This window comes from Colletotrichum jinshuiense, chromosome 12 (assembly GCF_051148585.1).
Source record: "Colletotrichum jinshuiense chromosome 12, complete sequence".
Taxonomy (NCBI): Eukaryota; Fungi; Ascomycota; class Sordariomycetes; order Glomerellales; family Glomerellaceae; genus Colletotrichum; species Colletotrichum jinshuiense.
This window is the reverse complement of record NC_139305.1, coordinates 318,034-337,989: the sequence shown is the minus strand read 5'-3', so window position 1 is coordinate 337,989 and position 19,956 is coordinate 318,034. Positions and strand designations below refer to the sequence as shown.

The 19,956-nt window shown below is 53.2% G+C and overlaps 4 protein-coding genes across 4 annotated transcripts; 1 reads left to right on the top strand and 3 right to left on the bottom strand.

Annotated features, from left to right (window-relative positions):
• Nucleotides 1-1,328: 1,328 nt before the first annotated feature.
• Nucleotides 1,329-4,243, bottom strand: EsH8_XII_000061 (uncharacterized protein; the record flags this gene model as incomplete). The annotated part of the gene is made up of 3 exons (XM_083273824.1): nucleotides 1,329-2,150; nucleotides 2,538-3,502; nucleotides 3,589-4,243. The coding sequence occupies 3 exons, from the start codon at nucleotides 4,241-4,243 to the stop codon at nucleotides 1,329-1,331; spliced, it is 2,442 nt and encodes an 813-aa protein (XP_083120438.1).
• Nucleotides 4,244-6,439: 2,196 nt separating this feature from the next.
• On the bottom strand, nucleotides 6,440-7,723 carry EsH8_XII_000060 (uncharacterized protein; the record flags this gene model as incomplete). Its single annotated transcript, XM_083273823.1, has 2 exons — nucleotides 6,440-6,533; nucleotides 6,600-7,723. The coding sequence occupies 2 exons, from the start codon at nucleotides 7,721-7,723 to the stop codon at nucleotides 6,440-6,442; spliced, it is 1,218 nt and encodes a 405-aa protein (XP_083120437.1).
• Nucleotides 7,724-10,359: 2,636 nt separating this feature from the next.
• On the top strand, nucleotides 10,360-12,280 carry EsH8_XII_000059 (uncharacterized protein; the record flags this gene model as incomplete). Its single annotated transcript, XM_083273822.1, has 3 exons — nucleotides 10,360-10,939; nucleotides 11,025-11,665; nucleotides 11,840-12,280. 3 exons carry the CDS (start codon nucleotides 10,360-10,362, stop codon nucleotides 12,278-12,280), a joined length of 1,662 nt encoding a protein of 553 aa, XP_083120436.1.
• A 2,426-nt stretch (nucleotides 12,281-14,706) lies between these two features.
• EsH8_XII_000058 (uncharacterized protein) lies at nucleotides 14,707-19,589 on the bottom strand (the record flags this gene model as incomplete). The annotated part of the gene is made up of 8 exons (XM_083273821.1): nucleotides 14,707-14,938; nucleotides 14,996-15,580; nucleotides 15,650-15,767; nucleotides 15,833-16,010; nucleotides 16,309-17,295; nucleotides 17,375-17,872; nucleotides 17,942-18,135; nucleotides 18,203-19,589. The coding sequence occupies 8 exons, from the start codon at nucleotides 19,587-19,589 to the stop codon at nucleotides 14,707-14,709; spliced, it is 4,179 nt and encodes a 1,392-aa protein (XP_083120435.1).
• Between the last annotated feature and the right edge of the window lie 367 nt (nucleotides 19,590-19,956).

The following is a 19,956-nucleotide window of genomic DNA, read 5'->3' as shown; positions in this document are numbered from 1 at the left end:
GGGGAACCCTGCAGCTTCCGGCCTCGGAAGCCGAGCCAGCGGAGCACATCCTCCATCACAGCCTCGATGCTGAATGCTGATTTCCAGCACCGAAACCTTCCCGTTCATTTTCCATTTCCCCCGTCCCGAAATTTTCAACGATGACACAAACAGTAGATAAGACCTCCATATACCATCACACCAACATCATCTCCCGCTCTTGCTACTCGCCGAGATTTCCCTACAGCTGCTCAAATATCGCATCGTGCGACACACATGCAGGCACAAGTCGCCGATCCAATGACGGCAACGAGCTCCAGCCGGATGGCCTTTGTGAGATGGCTACCTGATGCAACAGTTGAAGATGCAACCCCTGCGAAGGCCATAGCTGTGTTGAGACTAGTGCATTGCAGAAGGTCGTCGTCTTAATAAGGTAATGCACGTGGTGGTGTGCTTTCGTCAATCTGGCTCGCTTATCGGAGGAATTGACATTCTATTCTTCTTTAGGTTAAGACCAGCTCACCATCCCCACCAAGCTTTTGACTACAATGAATCAAACCACCCATCTTTCGTCAGTCACACAACTGCACAATCAACGCTGGTCAGGCACGCGCTCTCCACAGCCACATGAAACTAATAGCCTCGTGATGATTGTTGCCAATCCTGTACCTGGACCAGCTAGTGAACCGGGCCCTTGAGCGGACATCTCGTCCGCGTGGGCCATTGCATCGTCAGGTCATTTCCTCTCCCTCGCCTCAAAGAGGAACCATCATCATTAGTGAAGGATAAGACTGCCGGAGCTGCCCCATCCGCTCAAGTAACTATGTTTCAGCAGGTACCACGGTTTCGCAACTCCCGGCGAGAAAAGAATTAGGACCAGTGGCAGTGGCATAGATATGCTCGTGCATGTTCCCAACCAGAGAAGTGGACTGGCGGCCGGGTAGGAAACGTATTCTTGCCGACCCAGAAATTCAAAGCCCGCCTCGGCGGATTTCTCGAAGTCCTAACTGCGGCGATTCAAGAACGACGGCGTTGGCAGCGCCTGAGAAGAGCGGTGTTAAAGATGGCAGCAACTGCTCAAGCGACAATTCCACCTGTGCCAGGCAGGGGAGGAACAAGGATATGAAAAGGACAAGTACAGGAACAATGAGCTATAGGGCGGTAGTAAAATTGAGTAACCTGTTTGTGGCGATTTATTGGGTTAGTAGTTAAAGAGATACAGCGCATGTTTTGAGGCCTTTAATGATATCTAACCCGTCATGAACTAGGTAATAACTCGTGTGGTGCTCGTACGCACAAAATTAAAAGCTCCCAACGAGGCCCTATGCCAACCAAGTAATAAACCCCTCCTAGTCACGTCCGTACATTCCATGTATCTGTGCCTGCTGGTCGGCCTTAGCGGCCGCGTATCGGAGAACGAGCATGTGCACGACGCATGCGGCATATGCGTCGCTGACGGCCTCATGTAGGCGTTGAACTTCTGCAGAGGAACGCTCGCTGTCGCCGCACTCTGACAGCATCGACATCATCAGCTTCAAGTTGACGCTAGCAGCTGTCGAGGCTTGGCTGAACATTTCCTGCGTAATCCCCTCATTGGTCGGGATGCTTTGCTTGGACAGTGACGCAGTCATTTCAATCAGGCTGCCTATGTTCCGGCGTGCCGAATCGGCTTGGATTATTTCATCGTGGCGACGATGCGCACTCTCCGCCATTGTCTCGTACTCTAGGGCACGTCGCAAGAGCTCAAGGTGTGCCTGTCTGAACCTCTCAAAGGTAGCCACTGCGTCACCCAGAGTGAGGCACAACGTCGCCTCCTTTACTAGGAAACCACGTGACGCCGAACTCCATCGAGGTAACACACATGTGCCAGCACCGGTTGGAGACCTTTCTAAGCTGGCTCGGTATGCGACGAAGTCGGCCAGCTCGCCAGCCCGTTGGCGAGTGCTGCGCGGCGTTGTGTCGTTTCCTAGCTGGGCGTTCAGATGCCACGTACGCTCGCTTGGACTCGTTGTGAGAAACTTGCTGCGCAAGTACATGCGGAGGAATGCATCGTCAAACGCGTCGGGTAGGCATGAGTCAGCTTCGCATGAAGTAGCATCGTTGCGGGCGATGATGGCGGTAGCAGCCACGACGTAGACGCCGCAGTCAGTGGAGTTTGGCTGGATGGGACCCTGTCATCATGTTAGAATGTCAACCGGTGTTACGAAATCAAAAAAAGAAAAACAATTCATGGAAAAGAAATAGCAGGAAAGCCTGGGGCCACTCACCTTGATCGTGCTGACGCTTGGTGCAGCATCGAGCTTATACAACCACTTCAGAAATGGCACGACGTGGTGAACCGTAATTTCAGACTTTGTACTTTCGTTTCCAAGCGAGTCGTACACATGCAGCAAGCGGGGGCCGAGGAGATATCGATACAAAACCCAATGACTTTGGTTCGCGTCGTGAACCGGCAGCAACAAGGCTGTGCTGCATTGAGTCCGTTGCGCTAGCCATGCGGGCGGTGACTCCTATGTCCTCCAACAGCTTGCCAGAACGCTTGTCTCGAGGATGCTAACTGTATCACTTTGCAAGGTGTAGGTAGTGGTGTTGATGATGGAATCATTGAACCACTTGCCAGGTAGAAATCGGCGCTGGGATTCGAGCAGATCTGCGAGATTTCGACGCGGGAGTCGCTTGGTTTCGGGCGCCAACTTTGGAGGATGGTTGTCGCCAGGACTAAGACGCGGGGAAGAAGGGTCAGCAATGACAGGAAAAGTAGCTGCAGCTGGATGAGAGTTGACGATGATCGGAGGGGAGGCTGAACGCTTTTGGTCCGACTCTCGAGCCAGGGGAGAGAGGGCAAACTGGAACTGGAAAGACTCGTCTGCATGTATGCTGGCACTGTCGAGCCTACACCGCTTCGTCGAAGTGTCGGCGTCTTCGACTGCGTCGGGTGAGCTAGACCAACGGCGGCGCCTGTCGGTGATAATGTGGTCCGGGAGTCGTTTGACGGACGGCGGCGAACGGGTGTTGTCGGCTTCAAGCATGTCTGGTGAGAAAGGGGGCATGAGAAGCCGGCTATTGAGCGACGTGTTGGTGACTCCTCGGCCTTGCTCCGTGTCGGGGGCATCGTTTTCGATTTCGGTGACCTCTTCAATACTACTTAGACTTGGCGCCCGGCTCAGAAATCGTCTGTTGACCTTGGGGTGGTAAGATGGTGGCGATGCGATGACCTCGTCGTCCGACTCCCCAGAGAAAGACGATTGGTCGTAGGGCTCGCCGGTGTTGGGGCCCAAGACATCGGCGTCTGATTCGAACATGTTGGTATCAACACCTTGATCTGCACTGTCCTGATACTTGTTCGCATCTTTGGGCACCTCTTGCTGAATGGCGGGCTCATTCTTTCTGGGGTCGGGGTCGGGGTCGGGGTCGGGCCTGTCTGGAGTCTTGGGCACCTGATTGACGGATGCGCCGCGGTAGGCTGCGTCCCCGGCGCTTGGCATCTTCGCGGGCTTTCTCTTTGGCCAAATGTTGGCGTCATCTAAAGGTTTTCATGTACTTGTCAGAATAAAAAATATCGTAAAAGTGGTTGAGGGATCGGGAGAATGGGAGAACGAAGTCACTTACAGGACTCAAGGGCCACCCGAAGACTTTGCCTCGCTACCGACTCGTACTTTCGCCCACCCTTGTTCACAGGTGCCTTGTCGATATTTTCGCTCGGCAGAAGGTCGGCGTGTGATGTAGACTTGGCCTTGTGAAAACGGGTCAAGACTTGTTCCATTGAGACATCCGGGAAGGCTTTGCGGAGATTTCGTAGCGCCTCGACACACGTGAGGTTCAATACGACGTCAGTGCCGAACAAGAAGTACAGCACGGCCGGGTCGAGACTGAATGAACTTGCTACAGCCTTCAGCGTTGAGCGGATGCGGCGAGCAGCACTGGCGTGAGAATCCCCTGTGTTCGCGTCGTCAAAAAGAAGCTTGCAGACCCTGGCCAAGACAGAGGGAGAAACGTGGAGGAAGGCCCAAAGCTGGAAGTGCGGTGACCGTCTTTGCTGCCCCTGCTCTTGCTGCTGCTGTTGCTGTTGTTGTTGTTGCTGGGGAACATGGCCATCGTCGTTACTGTCGTCGTTTTCGGCATTGGCATCGATGAAAGATTCCTCGAGCTGTTCCCATTGACGGATCAGCTGATCGTCGAGGTCTTGCAGGAGATCGAGGTCATGTGTGAGTTTGTTGAGAGACTCGAGGGAGTGCTGCAGCGCCACAGCGCCGGTGGATGTCATCGCTTGGTGGTCAATGGCGTTCCGAGCACAACAACAATAACAACGCCGAGAGGGGGAATCGAGCTGGCAGGATAACGGTCTTGGGGTTGGTGTCGGCAGTGCTGAGGCAGATGGAGCTGGTCACGATGAAGATGACAAGGCGGCAGAAGTCGAGGGTCAATTGGGTTCAATGCGTGGATGGACTGTGGGAGAGGGGGCAACGACAATGAACTGCATTATGCGGGGTTCTGGCGAAGACACATGTGGGAGAAGTTGGCGGTGCACACCGCTTTGCCCTGAGGAAAGAAAGAACGGCGGAGGAAGAGGAGGAGGCGGATATGTATATTGAGTTATATTGAGTTGAGGAAGGTAGGCAGTCGGGGTTGCAGTTGCAGTTGCAGGTGCGGTTACGGTGCCATCCCAAGAATGAGGTTGACAGCTCATTTGGCGCTGTTAACAACCCACATAAACCGGGTTGACAGCCCACACTGGGGCTGACAGCTCACTTATGTCAGCCACTCGGCTGGCTCAAGTGGGTGGCGCTGCTGGACGCAGAATTCAACCACCAAGTCTCGACTGCCTCGGTCTGCTCAGCTACAGATGGATTGATCCGTTCCACCTTATCCCAAACATACAGGCACCACTCGGGCGAGCAGATGCGATGTCAGGTGCACTGTTGATCCCAAGCACGAAGCGACCTCACCCTGCCTCACGAACTGGTTCAGGCCCTTGCAGGTGAAGATGTGTCCACCCCGGATGTGCTGCACGAGATTCAATGATCAGTGCTTGTCCACGCCCCATGCCCGCTACCTTACCTCGCTGCATCTCCATCACCGATGACCCCATGTCTAGAGAATGAACCACAACCTCACCAATCTCAAGTGCATCCATGTATGCAACCCATCTAACTTCCCTAGTGCAACAGAACAGCCCGTTCGAACAGTTCTTGCATACGTGCATTCTGCGATCGAACAGCACTCGCAAATTAACAATGTTGTCGCCAACGTAAAACGAGGACAAGGCACACGTTTGCTCGTTGGATGATGTGGGTGATGGACGCGCAGGCATTCCATCAGCTCAGCGATGCAAGCGACCTGGACTGTACGCGTGTGGATTCACGGCTCGCTTTTGTTTTACGAATTTTTGAGGGGGAATCCGCTCGTGACAAGCCGATAAGCCGGAGAGAAGCCATCGTCATCCGCATGCGGCCAATCGCAACGCGCAGATGACATTCGCCGTGCGCTTCGCTCCATCCTCGTTCCCCCCTCAATCCATGCAATCAATCAATTGACGACAACGAAAAAGCCAAGCGCGTTAGCGCTCATGACTGGCTCAATTAACGACAATCACTTGAAAATTTTTGACATGTTTATCATTTCAACATTTCCACTCCTGTTGACAGACTGGCCCGTCTATGATCTCCACGGACGTGCATTCACGTCACCTGCTGCCACGCGGACCGTTGTTGGACGCTCTTAGAAACGTCCCATCGTTGGATGATATGGCAGTCTACATGCACGAACGGCCAGCTGCATTGCCTACTACGTCAGAACGATGTGCCCGTCGTGGAGATGCAATGCATCAATGGCCCATGACAACACTGACAAGGACCTCATCTGTCAGCCCTCGTCAATAGTTGGGCCTCCATGTTTAAATATGATGTTCTTTATCGTTGAGGTTTTGCTGCATAAGTTCGACCCGCTCAGTGGGTTGCTCGCTATGGCAGCCGAGCGGCCTTTTCCCGCTGAGCGGTCAGATTGCGGCGCAACCCGAGAATTCGTCACCTTGGGCCGCCGCAACTGTGGCAGGTGACTGCTCGCCGCATCGCTGACCATATGCATCTAAAGCGAGCATTTTACATAGGCCTGCAATCAAAGCACCAATGACTTACTTACACTGTGCAACGCGCGTATGTAACGTTCTGTTGAAAGATAACTATTGAACTAGGATGCATCTGCAAGATGCGCGACCCACCTGCCAGGCCGGAAAACGCACACGTTCTGGCGAAGCAGGAAAAAAAAACGTCTCTGTTGAGGGGTATCAAGTACATATTACATGCTCCAGCGATTCGATGCCTCTAGCTGGGGGTATCGTAAAACCACAAAATCTTCAACTGCAGGCTCCCTGGGTTTGTATGCCCACTCCACTTCCCATGCCCTCATGCTTGGATTTGCTTCCAGCGATCGTTACCGGCATCGGTACCCGTTCGCGGAGCTCTCAGGCTGTCTTGTTCAGTAGTTCGAAGTGGATTCGGCGCGCCTCGAGACACGCGATACGAAACTCCTCCAAGGGAATCTCGGCCTGACCTGGTCTTTTTGATGGCATCTCAATTAGCTCCAGCCTAGAGGAAGACGACCGAATGCATGGAATCACTCACCTGTCTGCATCGACACCCACGGGACTGGGACGGCTTAACTCCTGCGGGAGCTCTTGGGGGTCGATGGAAAGGAAATCGGACGCGAAGAGGCGGAGTGTGCCGTCAACTGGAGCGTTGGAGTCGCCGTCGCTGTCGCCATCGACATCGACGTCGAACAAGGTCGAGTTTTGGACCTCGACGGGGTCGATAACTCCGGCTTCCGAATTAACAGTCCACAGACCGAGACGAACGGAAGATGCTTTGGGGTACTGGAAGTCGAGGATGAGCACGGCACGGATTCGGCCGTCGGTTTGCGCCAAGTACTGTTTAGCCTTGGCGGCTGCACTCTGTCGCGTCTGGCCAAAGGCAATCTCGACAACGAAGGGGGGCAATCTTGAGGCGCCGGGAAGGTCGATCAGCTGCATGTCGGGCTGCCTGAGCAGGCCTCCGGGCAGTTCGACCTTTGCGGCACCGTTGTCCAAAAGGTTCTCGAGGCGAATGGCGAGGTGGGCAGCATCGGCAGCCAGCTGGGCGTCTTGGAGGCCGTTTGCGTAGGCGGAAACAGCAGCCACCATGTCGTCCCTGGCTCGCATGACTAGCTCCGAGGCACGTCTGATGGCCTGCGCGTGCAATGTTGACTCGACCATGACAACCCGGGCATAGCTGGAGGGGAAATCGTACGAGAAGCGAGCGATGCGCAATTGGCGGAGGAGCGACTGGAAGCGGCTGAGATGTTCGGGCGCGAGACGAAATTCTGCGGTTGGCGAGGGCGAGGCCGAGGATCCAGGTGGAAGAAGGAGCAGGCCAGACTGCCACAAGCAAAGGGCATCGAGGTCAGCCTCGAGGTTTTCGGGGGTATCGAGGCGGAGAGAGGTTGGAGGACAGCCGGGAGTCGGGCAAGGTCCGGTGCCTTCAGCAGCAAACGGACCTATGTTAACCGTGTCGTCTTCATCGAGGGCAAGACCCATCTGCGTGTTCCCAAGCCCATCGTGAAACGTGGACAGAGACGAAGACGAGGACCGGGACGGAGACAGAGATGGTGCTGGTGAGGCGGTGAGTGTAGGCGTCGACATGGTGAGGATAGCGCGGTCAGAAGTCGTGTCTGCCAACAAGTTCTCATGAGCAGTGTCGGCAAACAAAGACATGGTATGGTGATCGTTCACACTGCTAGAGTGGGAGGCTTTGCTGCTTTTTGTTGATTGTTTGTTGCTGTTGATGCTGTTGTGCGTTGTCTTGCGTGAAGTGAATTTTGGAGATTAGGAATTGGAAGGTAGCAAAGGAACAAAGCGGAAGTCGCGAAAAATGGGCAAGGTAGGTGGTGAGTGTAGTGAGAGGAACGAGAATCAATCGACACCCCCCCAGGATATGTACCCCCACCCCCTGCTATTCGAGGACTAGTGGAGCTGGACCCCTGGCCAGGGAAATTTATGATTGGCTGAAAGTGCAATCTTTTCCCCAGAGATCTCATCCTCCAAGATCTTATCTTATCTTATCCCAGCACATCATCTCATCAAATCTTATGGCTCAATGACGCACTGCGTGGTCACATTGCACTGGCAACAACCACAACACAACGTCCTCGGCCTGGTTCCGTCAGTGTTCAAATTTACAATATAAAACCAATCTAATTGTCGATGTCGAAGTTCAAGCAAGGGGGTTAAGCTTTGCACGTATGTCAAGATCATGTCTGCGGCAAACGTAACTATGAGTATCTCAGCGCATCGTCGCGAATGTCATTTGAAGGTATCCCATTCTTCACCACCCGAGCTAGAACCTCACCCGGCAGTGGGAGACAAATAACTGCGCAGGTTTAAGATGAAAGGTCAACTGGCCCACGCCCCAAGCTAAGTCGAGACTTTGGAGACACGCGGATGCAGCCCTCTATCAAGTTTTTCTCGTTCGAACAGGTACACAGCAGTACGAAACATAACGTCTGATCCCAGGTCACCTATCCATGCCAGCCCTGCATAATCAAGAGATAGTTCTTGAGATGCCAGGCAAGGCTTACGAAGCGGAAACCAGTGAATGAGACGGGTGGCAGCGTGACTTTACAGTCGCCGAAAGGGGGTCCATGAGATTCGGAAATCAAGCAATCTCCGTCATTCTCGGCTCTTCTGGCCCAACCACTCGTCTTTTGACGCGCCAAGGAGTCATCTACAGGCTACATACAGACTTTGTATGCACATCACATATGAATGCGTCATGCATGCCCTTCAGTAGTTAGAAATGGATGGAAAGTCGGAAACGAATGCGTCCATACTATCTATCGCGTCTTCCATCCAGAACGAAGGTGCTGTTACCCTAGGGCTTCAATACGTAATAAAATATTGAGATTGAGGTTGGCCGGCCTAGATGAAGGATGAGTGACGACTCGTCTATGCCGTCTCTGTAAATTTGGGTGATGGAAACGTCTTGTGGTCTGTTAAACAAGGAATTTCTGACATCCGCAGCGACCCCGCAGCCCCTAACGCAGTACACTGTCAAGATAGTATCGAAGGCAGACTATCCTAGATAGACCAGAAGATGAGTCACCAATAAAATATCAATGACAAATCCCGTTGGTATTACAGGGTACCCATACAGGTGAGAAATCAACATAACAAATCCAAATTTGTAGTATCGTGTCTAAGTAAAAGAAGGTAAGAAGTTGGCAAAGAAGCAGTAGTGAAGATACTGCTGTTGGCAGCCTGGGGTTGGGATGTCCGAGTTCCGCGACTGGCCGCCGCCTGCTCCTGATCGCCTGCCTGCATTCTGTGGTTTACCCCAAAACACCAAACACAGCTGTGGGTATCCATGGTTAACCATGGTTCGGTAATACCGTGGGAGCTGAAAAAAAGTACAGTTGGAGAAGAATCGCCAAGCTGGCGTCTCCCCTATTGAATTGCCAGGCAGAGCGTCGGGTTTGTCCCCTGTGAGATGCCAGACTTGCCGGTCGCATTGACGAACACAGCCGAGAGCTCGCTAAAGACTTCAAGTAACGCAGGACGCAGAAAACTAAAGCCATCCTCCCAAGCACAGAGCTTCCTGCAACACAACGACATTTGTAGGAGCGCTCGCTTATATCTAGGAAGTGATGGGTGATGCCTACCAAGCTGATGAAATTTAGCTCGAGCGGCGTACGTATTGGATGGTGCCGCTCAAGGTGCTCATGCTTAGGGTTACTCAATCAGGTCACGGACAGGCGGTCAGGCGGCGGGAGGCGACAGCAGTCAGGCTCGGAGATTCTACTTCGGGGCAGCCAAACGGCAATATCTTCATCTGCTGCTTCCGCTGCTCAATTCTCCATCTTTACCTTCTCCATACCGTTTCGCAACTTTCGAACATGGAGATGATTCGGTGAGCAACCCACCCGTACGCGTACCCTGTGACACTAACACACGCCTTGCATAAGGTACTCGAGGGAGCATACGAGGCAAGAGTATTTCCTGTCCGAGTTCTTCAAGAACAAACTTTTCGCGGGAAGGTCGTGAACTTGAAGAGGGAATCTTTTGCTACAGTTGATCGTCCCCGTTGGTGCATTTGTTGTTTCTCTCACCGCCTGCACGTGACCTCACAAAGCCTGCCTCATGCCTGCCGGAACACCCTCTTCCCTTCGCAGCAGCTACCGATCGGCCAAAAGAGGATGAAGCCGACCAACGACGTGCCGTGCCACTCACAGCCTCAAGTGGCTTTGCAATCGCATCTTCCGCCAGCCTCACGAATCTCCCGTCCGCATCATATCCACCTGTGGCCAACGCCGGCACAAACAACAGAAAATCGAAGAGCGTGACAGCTCCACGATATGCCCGTTACCCGCGCCCAAGCAGTACAGTGTAGCAATACTCCAACGGACAGCGCAGTCGAGCCCTCTCTTGACGCCGCCGTCAAGACTTTCATCGACACAGCCACGCTTGCTCACAGCAGCATCGAGGCATCTTGGAGCCGTCTCAAGCAGACATATATCCAGGTCAGCATCCGGATCAGTAAAGCCTACGTCAAGCCCCATCATCCGCTGCCGCACCACCTGCCTCCGTTTCCCTTGTGGATCGAGAAGGCCGTCCTCGATCGCCGACTCGTCCACCTTTCCCTGCAAGCCACTCACGGCGAACATTGGTCCACCAAAGTGACAACAAACCGAGCAGAGGCCGGGTATCGGAAACGCGCGGCAAGACATCTCGGACTCGACGACCACTTTGAGCTGTACTTGTGGTTCGGAGAAAGGAAAGTCGAGACGCGCAGCTGCTGGGAGAACTTCCCGGAACACATCACCAAGCACGACCTTTTCGATCGCCTGGAGGCGCAGCGAGCAACGATCCACGACCAACGTTCATACCTCACCCACCCATACACCGTTGGGGAGTTCGCTGCGGCCAAGGCTTTTCGTGGGTGCCCTCCCTCCCCTTTGTAAATAACCCATCCACTCGCCGCTTTCGGCCTTGGCCAATATCATGTGCTGACACTCCAAAGTACGAGCCAATCCTCCCCGCCCTGCCGTGGACGCGAATCGGCTCAACAAGACACCAAAACCAAACATCAACGCCACACCCACGACCAAGCCCGTCACTCAAGAGGGAAGCGGCCAACAACGTTCTCGACGACCGCCAACTCCGGTGTCGTCCCAAGCACAGCAGACCGCGCAAGCCAAGTTCACGGCCATGCCGAGCAGCTTCGTTCGGGCGCTGATTTCAACGAACATTACTCCTTACGGGTCGGACCGATCCAAATCAATCCAGGCTGCCGACAATGTCCAGGCCACCAAGCCAAGCACATTGACAAGATCATCTACAGACGCAGTTCGAGCCGATGCAATGGCCAGCAACGGCCAGACGAATAACGAGAACATTACGGGCAGCCAAGACGTCTTACAAGATAGCGACTTCCAAGATAGCGCGATGTTCGTGTCAGATGCCGAGGAACGTGAAAGTACGGACGAAGGTTCGGGCCTCGACACGGACTCGGGCGACGAGAGGACGGGCGGCAAGGACCCGGACGCGACCTCGACGGAAATGCCGCTACCACCCGAGATGACGAAAGAACCAGCATCAAAATCCGTGGAATCGGAAGAAACGGTTCTTCGCGGTACTATTAACCGTGTCTGGCAGTGGAACGTATGGGGCCAATAGTGTATATTGATAAGCTTGTGTAAATAATGACAGTAACAGGGAATAGATCTATCTATATAGGCGAGTGTGGCTTGGACCTATTGGTGGTCAGACTTACCCTTGTTCCAACTGTACATTGCATATGTCTCGTATGCACGTATGGAACTATGAGGGTATCAGCCGTACAGGGATTATGGCCTGACAAACCGCATTAGAGCCATTGCGCCGCACCTCCAACATCAGGCCGAGTACAGGGCTGAAGCCGAAGATCAGCAGGCAGAGTCGGAGCAGAATCTGGCCGAACTGGAAGCGCAGTATGAGAAGCAGGTGCAACTCCGCAAGCAGGCCCTCAGGGAACAAGACGGGAATCTAGATGCTGGGGAGTCGGAATGGACGAAGGAGGCGTTGGGAGCAGCGGGCGCCGCCGCGGACATAGCTACGACCGAGGCCGACATGGCGCGGTGCATCAGGAGAAAGAGGTTAGCCGCCAGAGCCTTGGAGGCGCACGCGTCAAAGAGGGCGAGACAGAGCAGGGCGCTTCAAAAGTTGGCTAGTGCTTTGGAAAAATACGAGGAGATCATCACTGAGGCGCTGCCCAGTTTAGGTGGGAATAAATTTTGAGAGCAACGCCACAGCAGGGCGGTCGCGCATAAATGTGGTGCCCAACATGAGAGCATTGGCAATTATCGCTAAGCATGTACACAACTATAAGTTATCGCCATCACAGGCTCTGATCCACAGTGTGTGCGTGAGCCCAGGACATTCACAATGTGTTTGGGATGCAGGGAGAGAGTCTGCGGCAGGGCGGGTAAGCTTCGGGCGGATAATCCCCGGGTTACATTTGTAACCCGAATTTGCATAAAGTGCACCCGAGCTGTACAAATATGGATAAATCGTAGGTAATGCACAGGTGTGACGACACCGCTGCCCCACAACTCAGGGGGATGATTGACTCTCTCCTCTTGTCCTTCCACCCCGCGGAAGCGACTATCCATGCTTCATCGCCAAGACCAATCTAGCCAACCTCATTTTGACGTCTAAACCATGCCCGCCCAAGCTCGGAAAGGCCGAGCAAGAACCGGGGCATTTCCCAAACACGCGAGTATCTCTCCTCTCAACGCCTAGTGACAGGGCCGCTGCTTTTTTGACGCCCTGGTCTAATTTTCTGGTTGCTGCACCGCCCTGGACGATGGAATGAGATGATTTCAGTCTCCCGCGCCAAAACGTTCTCGTCACGTTTCCGTGCCAGGACAGCCAAGTATGGAGCAGGAGAGAAATCTTGACGATACCGTCCAGTGGAAGCGACAGGCCAGGTCGAAGAGCGAGGTTGGCCCGAGGACAGTGGAGACAGAGACTGACAATATCTTCTGCAACCGCCTGATCGATGAGGTGAACAGTATCTACTTAGTAGTTGCCACGCGGACTAAACCGGACGCGCATAACAACTTATTTCTTTTTGGGCTTGTGTTGCGGATAGAGGTAACATGACATGCAAGTCGCAGCAGAGACACAGCCAGGCAGAGATTCCATGATAGGCAGGGAAAAGGAGAGACAGAGAGTCGGATAACACATGATAGATATCCAAAACAAAGCAGATGGAAGCATCGTTACGATCGAGTTGACATGATTTATTAATCAAACCAATATCGTCCGCGTGGGTTGATTGACTAAAGTATTAGGAGCAACAAGGTAGCTTGCTTCTTCATACAATTTCTCACTCGCTGCTGCCCATAAGAGACAACGTAACTCATAAGTCTCTAAACCGACCGTCATCTACAGTGGCTTATGATCCCGCAGCTAACGTGGAGACCGCTGATGTCTTGGAGTAAGACACCAATCAGCTGATTGTTGGACATACTGAGAACACTCACGTACAGGTGTACGGAAATTGGTGCGCAGCCAGAGCAATCCTCGGCCAGCGTTCTGAGGAGTTCTCTCATGAACAGCTTTTCTCTTCACTTACTCACGGGGACTTCCTTGAGGTGCTGATATTCGACCATACGAGCCCCTGTTCGTTCTTTGAACTGTCCGCCGCCCAAGCTCCCAAACACTAACTGGCCCTGCCAACGCGAATTCAGGTTTCCTAAACCCACGCACCTTGAGCTGGTATCTTCAGGTGCTTCCACCAATTTAATCATCCAATGGCATCCTATCCATCAAAAACCTAATCATGCCTAAACACTTCCCTCCACCATCAACTTGGCCACGCGGCTGCTGGCGCGTGTATCCTCTCCCCTATCCAAGCCCAATAACTCGTCTGCAACTAGCGACGACAACACAACGAAATTGACCACAGAACCGGCCATTAAGACCCCAATATGAGACAAAGTCTAGACCCGCACTATGATCTGAATTTCATCCGTCGAGCTCTTCAATTTTACCAACTTCTTTGCCTCGGCTACCGATTCGAGTAGACTCTCTGCAGTCTGACTTACATCTTAAGCTTGCCTGAGTTCTCTACTGGAGGTTCCCCATATTATTCAAAGTTCCTTACATATGTTGGATCTATACATGCTTACTTGTTTCGTCTCTTTCGTCTCTTTGGGGCCAGGGCGAGAGAGAAGACATGTTCGAAGAGAGAGCGAGACTAGGACATTAGTCCCTGTTCTTAATTTGGCAGTCTCCAGCTTTTAGGCCACCGTCAATGGGAAACCATTAGAACTCGCACCAATTTTATTAACTCGTCCGATTCCTTCCGAATTATGTCTTTAATGTAAAACAGGTGGAGAAGAAATAAGCTTAATTAAATGTATGTGTTGAAATCACAGGTTACCTGTACGGGAAGTCAACGAACGTAAACAAAAGATCAAACTGGTACTGTATTCTGGTGGTTGTATATGTGTATAAAAGAGAAACTTGGTAGGTTGGCAGCAGCAGCAGCAGTGAAGATATCGCTGCTGGCAGCCCGGAGGTTGGCTCTCCAGGTTCCGCTGCCGCGGCCGTTGCCGCGGCCGGCTGCTGCTGCTGGCCGGCTCCCTGTATTCTGGATGAGTAATCCAACAGTATTTATACAAAGAAGATGAGGAATCTAGTTATGGTCTATATTATTAGGCGTTGCAAGGGTAGTTATACCAGTTCTCTTTAGACCCCCGGCCCCTAGCAAGGTTTGCTGTAGCTTCCTCTGGGCTGCAAATAGGAATATGAATAAAACCAGCTCTCCGTTGATCAAGAGGGTCTCCTAGGAACTCTGTAGCCACATCAATTTTTGTTGGGTCTGTAACCCTCTTCGCTGGGTCCATAATGTTCTTGCCGCCGTTTCCCTTGTATGTGTTGACAGCTCTGCAACGCACAGTTAGACAGCTTTCTACTTAAAGACGGGTTTAGTTTATAGCATACCCAATGATGAGATCATCGACCGTAATTCCAGCCCAGTCTGAGTCGGTGTCCTGGATGGCGTCCAACCCCTTCAAGATATCGTAGGTCCACATGACTGGGCACACCCACACTGGTGGGAGAGTATTCTGTTGCCAGCCGCAGCCTTCTGACGGACCATCTCGAACCGTAGCGAGAATGTAAGAGTGCCCGTTGATGCATCTCCAGCCCTTGTTGTAGTTCTCGGGCTTGGTGGGGAAGTAGTCTCTTGCGTCGATCTCGCAAGTCTGGCCAAAGTCGGCAATGACCGGCGCCTGGTTGTTGGCCGTCCAGGCGGCCGGGATAGCTGACGCGTAGAAGGCTTTCTCAAGAGACTTCCCTCTGTTCCAGTTGTCGGTGTGACCATCGTTGGAGTCATCATCGGGATCCCCATCGTTCAGGCCCGTAATCATCTTCCCGTCCTTGAACATGGCGGTGAGGGCGTTGATGCTTTCGGTACTCCCGTCGAATATCTTGTACGTAAATTTGTCGACTTGATCCTGCCACTTGCCGACAATGCCTTTGTAGATGTCTTCGAAGGCAATCTCTTCTCTATTATCGGCGGCGGATCTGGACGCAGAATAATTAGCGCTCGGATCAGGAATGCGGGGTTCATTTTCTCAGGAGAGTGTGGCATACTTTAGGGCCTCCTTGGCGACATCGAAACCCACGCCAATGAGTCCCATGACGCTGTCTTTGAGCGCGTCTTTCTTGTTCCCATTCAGATTCTTGGCGAAGAAGGGCATCTCGAAGAAGGCTGTGGGTTGTTAGCCAGAGGTCCGGGTCAGACCCGCCGTGCACTTCATTCTTAGAGCTACTCACAGCTTGCAAAGAACCGCGCACCCGCGATGTTGATGGGGATCTGGAGAATGGATAGAAGGAGAGCGAGCACCTCGCCATCGTCGTCGGGCTTCGGAGCGAATGTTCCAATGAATGTCTCTTTCGTCCGTTCGACTTCGGTCCCCGCTTCTTTCACGGACGCGTAGTAGTTGTTCAGTGTCTTTCAAAAGAAGGGGTGTTAGTCACAAGCTGAGTTAAACTCGACGATGCATTTGGTTGTGAAAATGCCCGTTTGTTGCTGGATGGATGGGGAAGATGAAGACGCACCCTATGAAGCCTTGCGATTGAGTTCCAAATCTCGTACCCGCAGGCCCCCACATATGTTTTGGGCTCATCGTAGTTTGCGAGACACTTTTCGCTATTTCCACAGTTGGTCTGTTTGGACAGATCACGACATTGCTGTGTGCCCATGATAGTTAGTCACGGTCTTGCTCAAAGCCGAAGGTCGGAAAACATACGGTGTCGGGTTGCAAACGAAGGAATTTTGCCACGGCTTGAGGAAAGTCGAGACTAGATCCAGTCCTGGCACAGGTGTACCAGTACTGGATCACATCGTCCCAGGCGGCTGAGCATTCGAGCGCCTTCCATCGTTCTTTGGGGGTGAATTCGTCAAAGTCGACAACCTCGTCTTCCCTGCAGGACTTGTTGATCCAGTCCCCGGTTCGCGATGTCTCGTCGCAGGTGGCTGTCCCTCCAGACTTGATATTGGCTTTAACCTGTAGCCAGCTGAGATTCAGGTCGATGCCTTCCACATCGTACGAGGGCGGGCCCTGGTACTTGGCAAGATCGACTGCCCAGTCGATGGTGCCACCCATACTGTAGCGCTTGTAAACATCGGTGCGCGACTGTTTGAGACTATCAGACATGTAGGCCACCCAAAGATTACCGTCAGTCATGATGTCCGAGTTACTTCCCGCATCCAGCCATGTCCGCCCGCCAATCTCATTGATTTCCGCATTGCTCATGTACCCGGCAGTGTCGGTGCATCTTCCTTTTCTAGCATAAGAGGTGAGTCTGTCGCCCTCGAAGAGACAATTTGGACCGGTGCAAGAGGGGTCTACCATGGCGAAGCTCCGGCCGTAGCTGCTGACGCCGACAAGAATTTTGTTAGATGGCACACCAGCCTTGGTAATCATAGTCAGGGCATTCAGCGTCTCAGTGCGGTTGACGTGGCTCCTCAGGCAGTTCCCGCTGGGGCAGCCAGGGCTCGACCACTTGTTACCAGCGTCCCACTGGCCGTGGAGATCGTACGTCATATAAACGATGTAATCGAGCAACTCGGACATGGCTTTGATGGGGAACTGTTTGAGGTACCAGAAGGAGGCTGGAGCGGCAATGGAGAGAGACTTGTCCTTTGGAAGCTTGCTCCGAAGAAGAGCAAGAAGGCGCAGGTAGTCAACGGCTTCTGACTCGTCTCCTGCCGGAATACCGGGAAGATCGGGAGCCTGTTCTGTGTGTTAGTACGCATATATAGGTGCCTGCGTGGTATCAGACACGCGAGAAGAGACGTGGGCTGGAACCTACACTCGGGTACTCCCAGTCTAAGTCCAGACCATCAAGACCGTTATCTACAACATACTTGACGAGGTTTTCAGCCAGCCGGTTGCGGTTGGCAGCCTTGACGCCCTCTCTAAAGATGGTGTAGTTAGGGTCCTCAGCTGAGAAGACCCAGCCGCCAAATGATATGATACGCTTGGCGGTCTTGATCTTTTTGAACTGCTGGAACTGGAACTCTGCAAGATCGTCCTCTTGGTAAATGTTGAAGCTGCTGTCAATCATACCGAATGCGAAATGTAAGTGGGTATAGGATGAGTCAACCTGGGTGGCGTCCATATTGAGACATGACCTCCCTAGGTTGAAACCCTCAAAATAACCGAGCTTGATGAACTGTGCCGGCGGAGAACTCTGAATGATACTCATACCACAGTTCGAGACACAGCCATAAGTGTCCTTCTTGGCCGTGCCTGGAGGACCTGTGTTGGTGTCAACGCAGAAGTCAACAGTCGTGCCGCATTGTCCCCACTATGTTTTCGCAAATGAATCAGCAAGCAACGGACAAGTCCAGCAGCAGTTATAGAGGGGAGGATTTACAATATTGCAACAGGCGTTGAGAGGGCACGGGTTAAGAGCGGTCCAATCTCTGGACGAGGATCCAGCGGGCATGGTCGTGCCGGGCTTTTGCGGTCCACAGTTGGCATTGGCGATAGCTGCCGGGAAAGGCGGTGTGCCATCACTAAGGCACATCCAGTTCTCGGACCAGAAGCCATAGTCGCAGCCGTTCCACCCTGTGTAACCGTTAGTTGTTTGCTTTCATTTGTAGTACCCAAGGGTGGCAGGTGCCGCTTATCATACCCCAAGTGTCTTTGTTAAAGTTCTTGAGCTCGGTGAGCGTCAGGCCATTAGAGACGGCGACTTTGGAGCAGGAGTCCCCTTCCTTTATCTGGTACGCAGCACACGATCCATCACTGTTCTTTTTGGGGCGGATATCTGGCAGGTCGCCAGGCGTGCAGCAGACACGCTGGCCAGCCAACAGAGTAGAACACAGGTTGGTGGCACTGTTGTACTTGTAAAATTGCGCCGCCGTCAAGCCACTGCCGCATCGGGTAACGAGCTTGCCGCAGTCGTCGCCGTCGTCCACCGTCTCGGTGCGACACGTTCCATCGGCGTTAGGCTCGGGCTCCGAGGGCTTGGGCAGGTCACCGGAGGTGCAGCAGACCATCTGGCCAACCGCCAGAGTCGAGCACAGGCTGGATGAGGGATTGTACTTGTAAAAGTCGGCAGCTGTCAGGCCGCTGCCGCATCGGGTGACCAGAGCTGCGCAGCCATCACCGCTCTCGACTTGGATGGCCCGGCAGTTGGCACGCGCATGCAGACGACGAGGCGGTCGGGCTAGTATGCTCAGGCTGCTGGTCGAGTTGCTGGTCGAGTTGCTAGTCGAGTTGGTATCGCCATTGCGGGTGGGGGGAATGGCGGGCTTGACGACATCGATAGTGGTACTGTTGAAAAGATAGTCCTCTGCATAGGGTGCAGTATCGACACATGTGCCATTAGACCACTGGCTGGCAGCATTGTGAACGATAGAGAAGTCGGAGCTAGCGACGGCAATGAGACCAAAGATCTGGTCGCCGGTGCGGTCCTTGCAGACCTGGATGAGGGCAGACCGAGACTGTGCGATGCCAGGACCGTTGAGCAAGGCGGAGAACGTCTCAAACAGATTCTCGGCCACGCTGGGGTTAATCAACTGAGCACCGACATACACGCCGACCGTCGTATCGCCTGTAGTTGCGAACAGGATGGTACGCTCCGCGGCTCGGTAGCCAGTCTCCAGAAAGGTCCTGAGATGCTTAACGCTCTGCACCGCGACCCTGCCTCCGACGTCACTCACGGACTGGGCAGGGGTCCAGGCAATCTGTGGAACAACATCTTCCGTCTCAGTATCGGATGCTGCGACAGTTGGGGCAGCAATCCTGCGGAAGTCATTTGCCCAGACATTGCAAGCCCTGATATACTGTTTAGTGGCGATGGGGTTGTTGATTGAGAATTGTAGAACCAAGGGCCTGTTGCAGGCCTGGAGCTGGCCAAACTCTCCAACCACAGTCCAGTTGGAGGGATCAAGGCCAGAGTCTATACAGGTTTCAGGGCACAAATCCCTAGTAGGCGTTAGGGCGCTGACGCCGTCGATGAGAGCGCTCGCCAGGAGCAACCAGGGAATTACCCGGCTTCGGCGTGAACACCGCATGATTCGGAGGGAGAGAGTGTGGAAATCAGTCTTCGGACTTCACAAGATGTTGGAGAAAACGACAGCAAGGTCAAAGAGGTTAACCAGGAGAGGGGCAGCGGCAGAGTTTGCTTGAAACCGCATGCCTAAGTCAATGGAGTCCTCGAGGGCAACCTCAGTTCTTTATGTGGTTTTATACCCAACTACTTACAATATCTTAGATACATCATTGTTGTGAGAAAACCTACCAGGCACTGGTACAATGTGTAGTCGGGCGTGCTGTGCCTCAATTGAGATACGCAGAGCGAGACCAAGGATGCATCTCGAGCCAGGCCACCCAGTAAGCTATAGACTCAATAAAATGAGACAGTACTAGATGCAATACCCA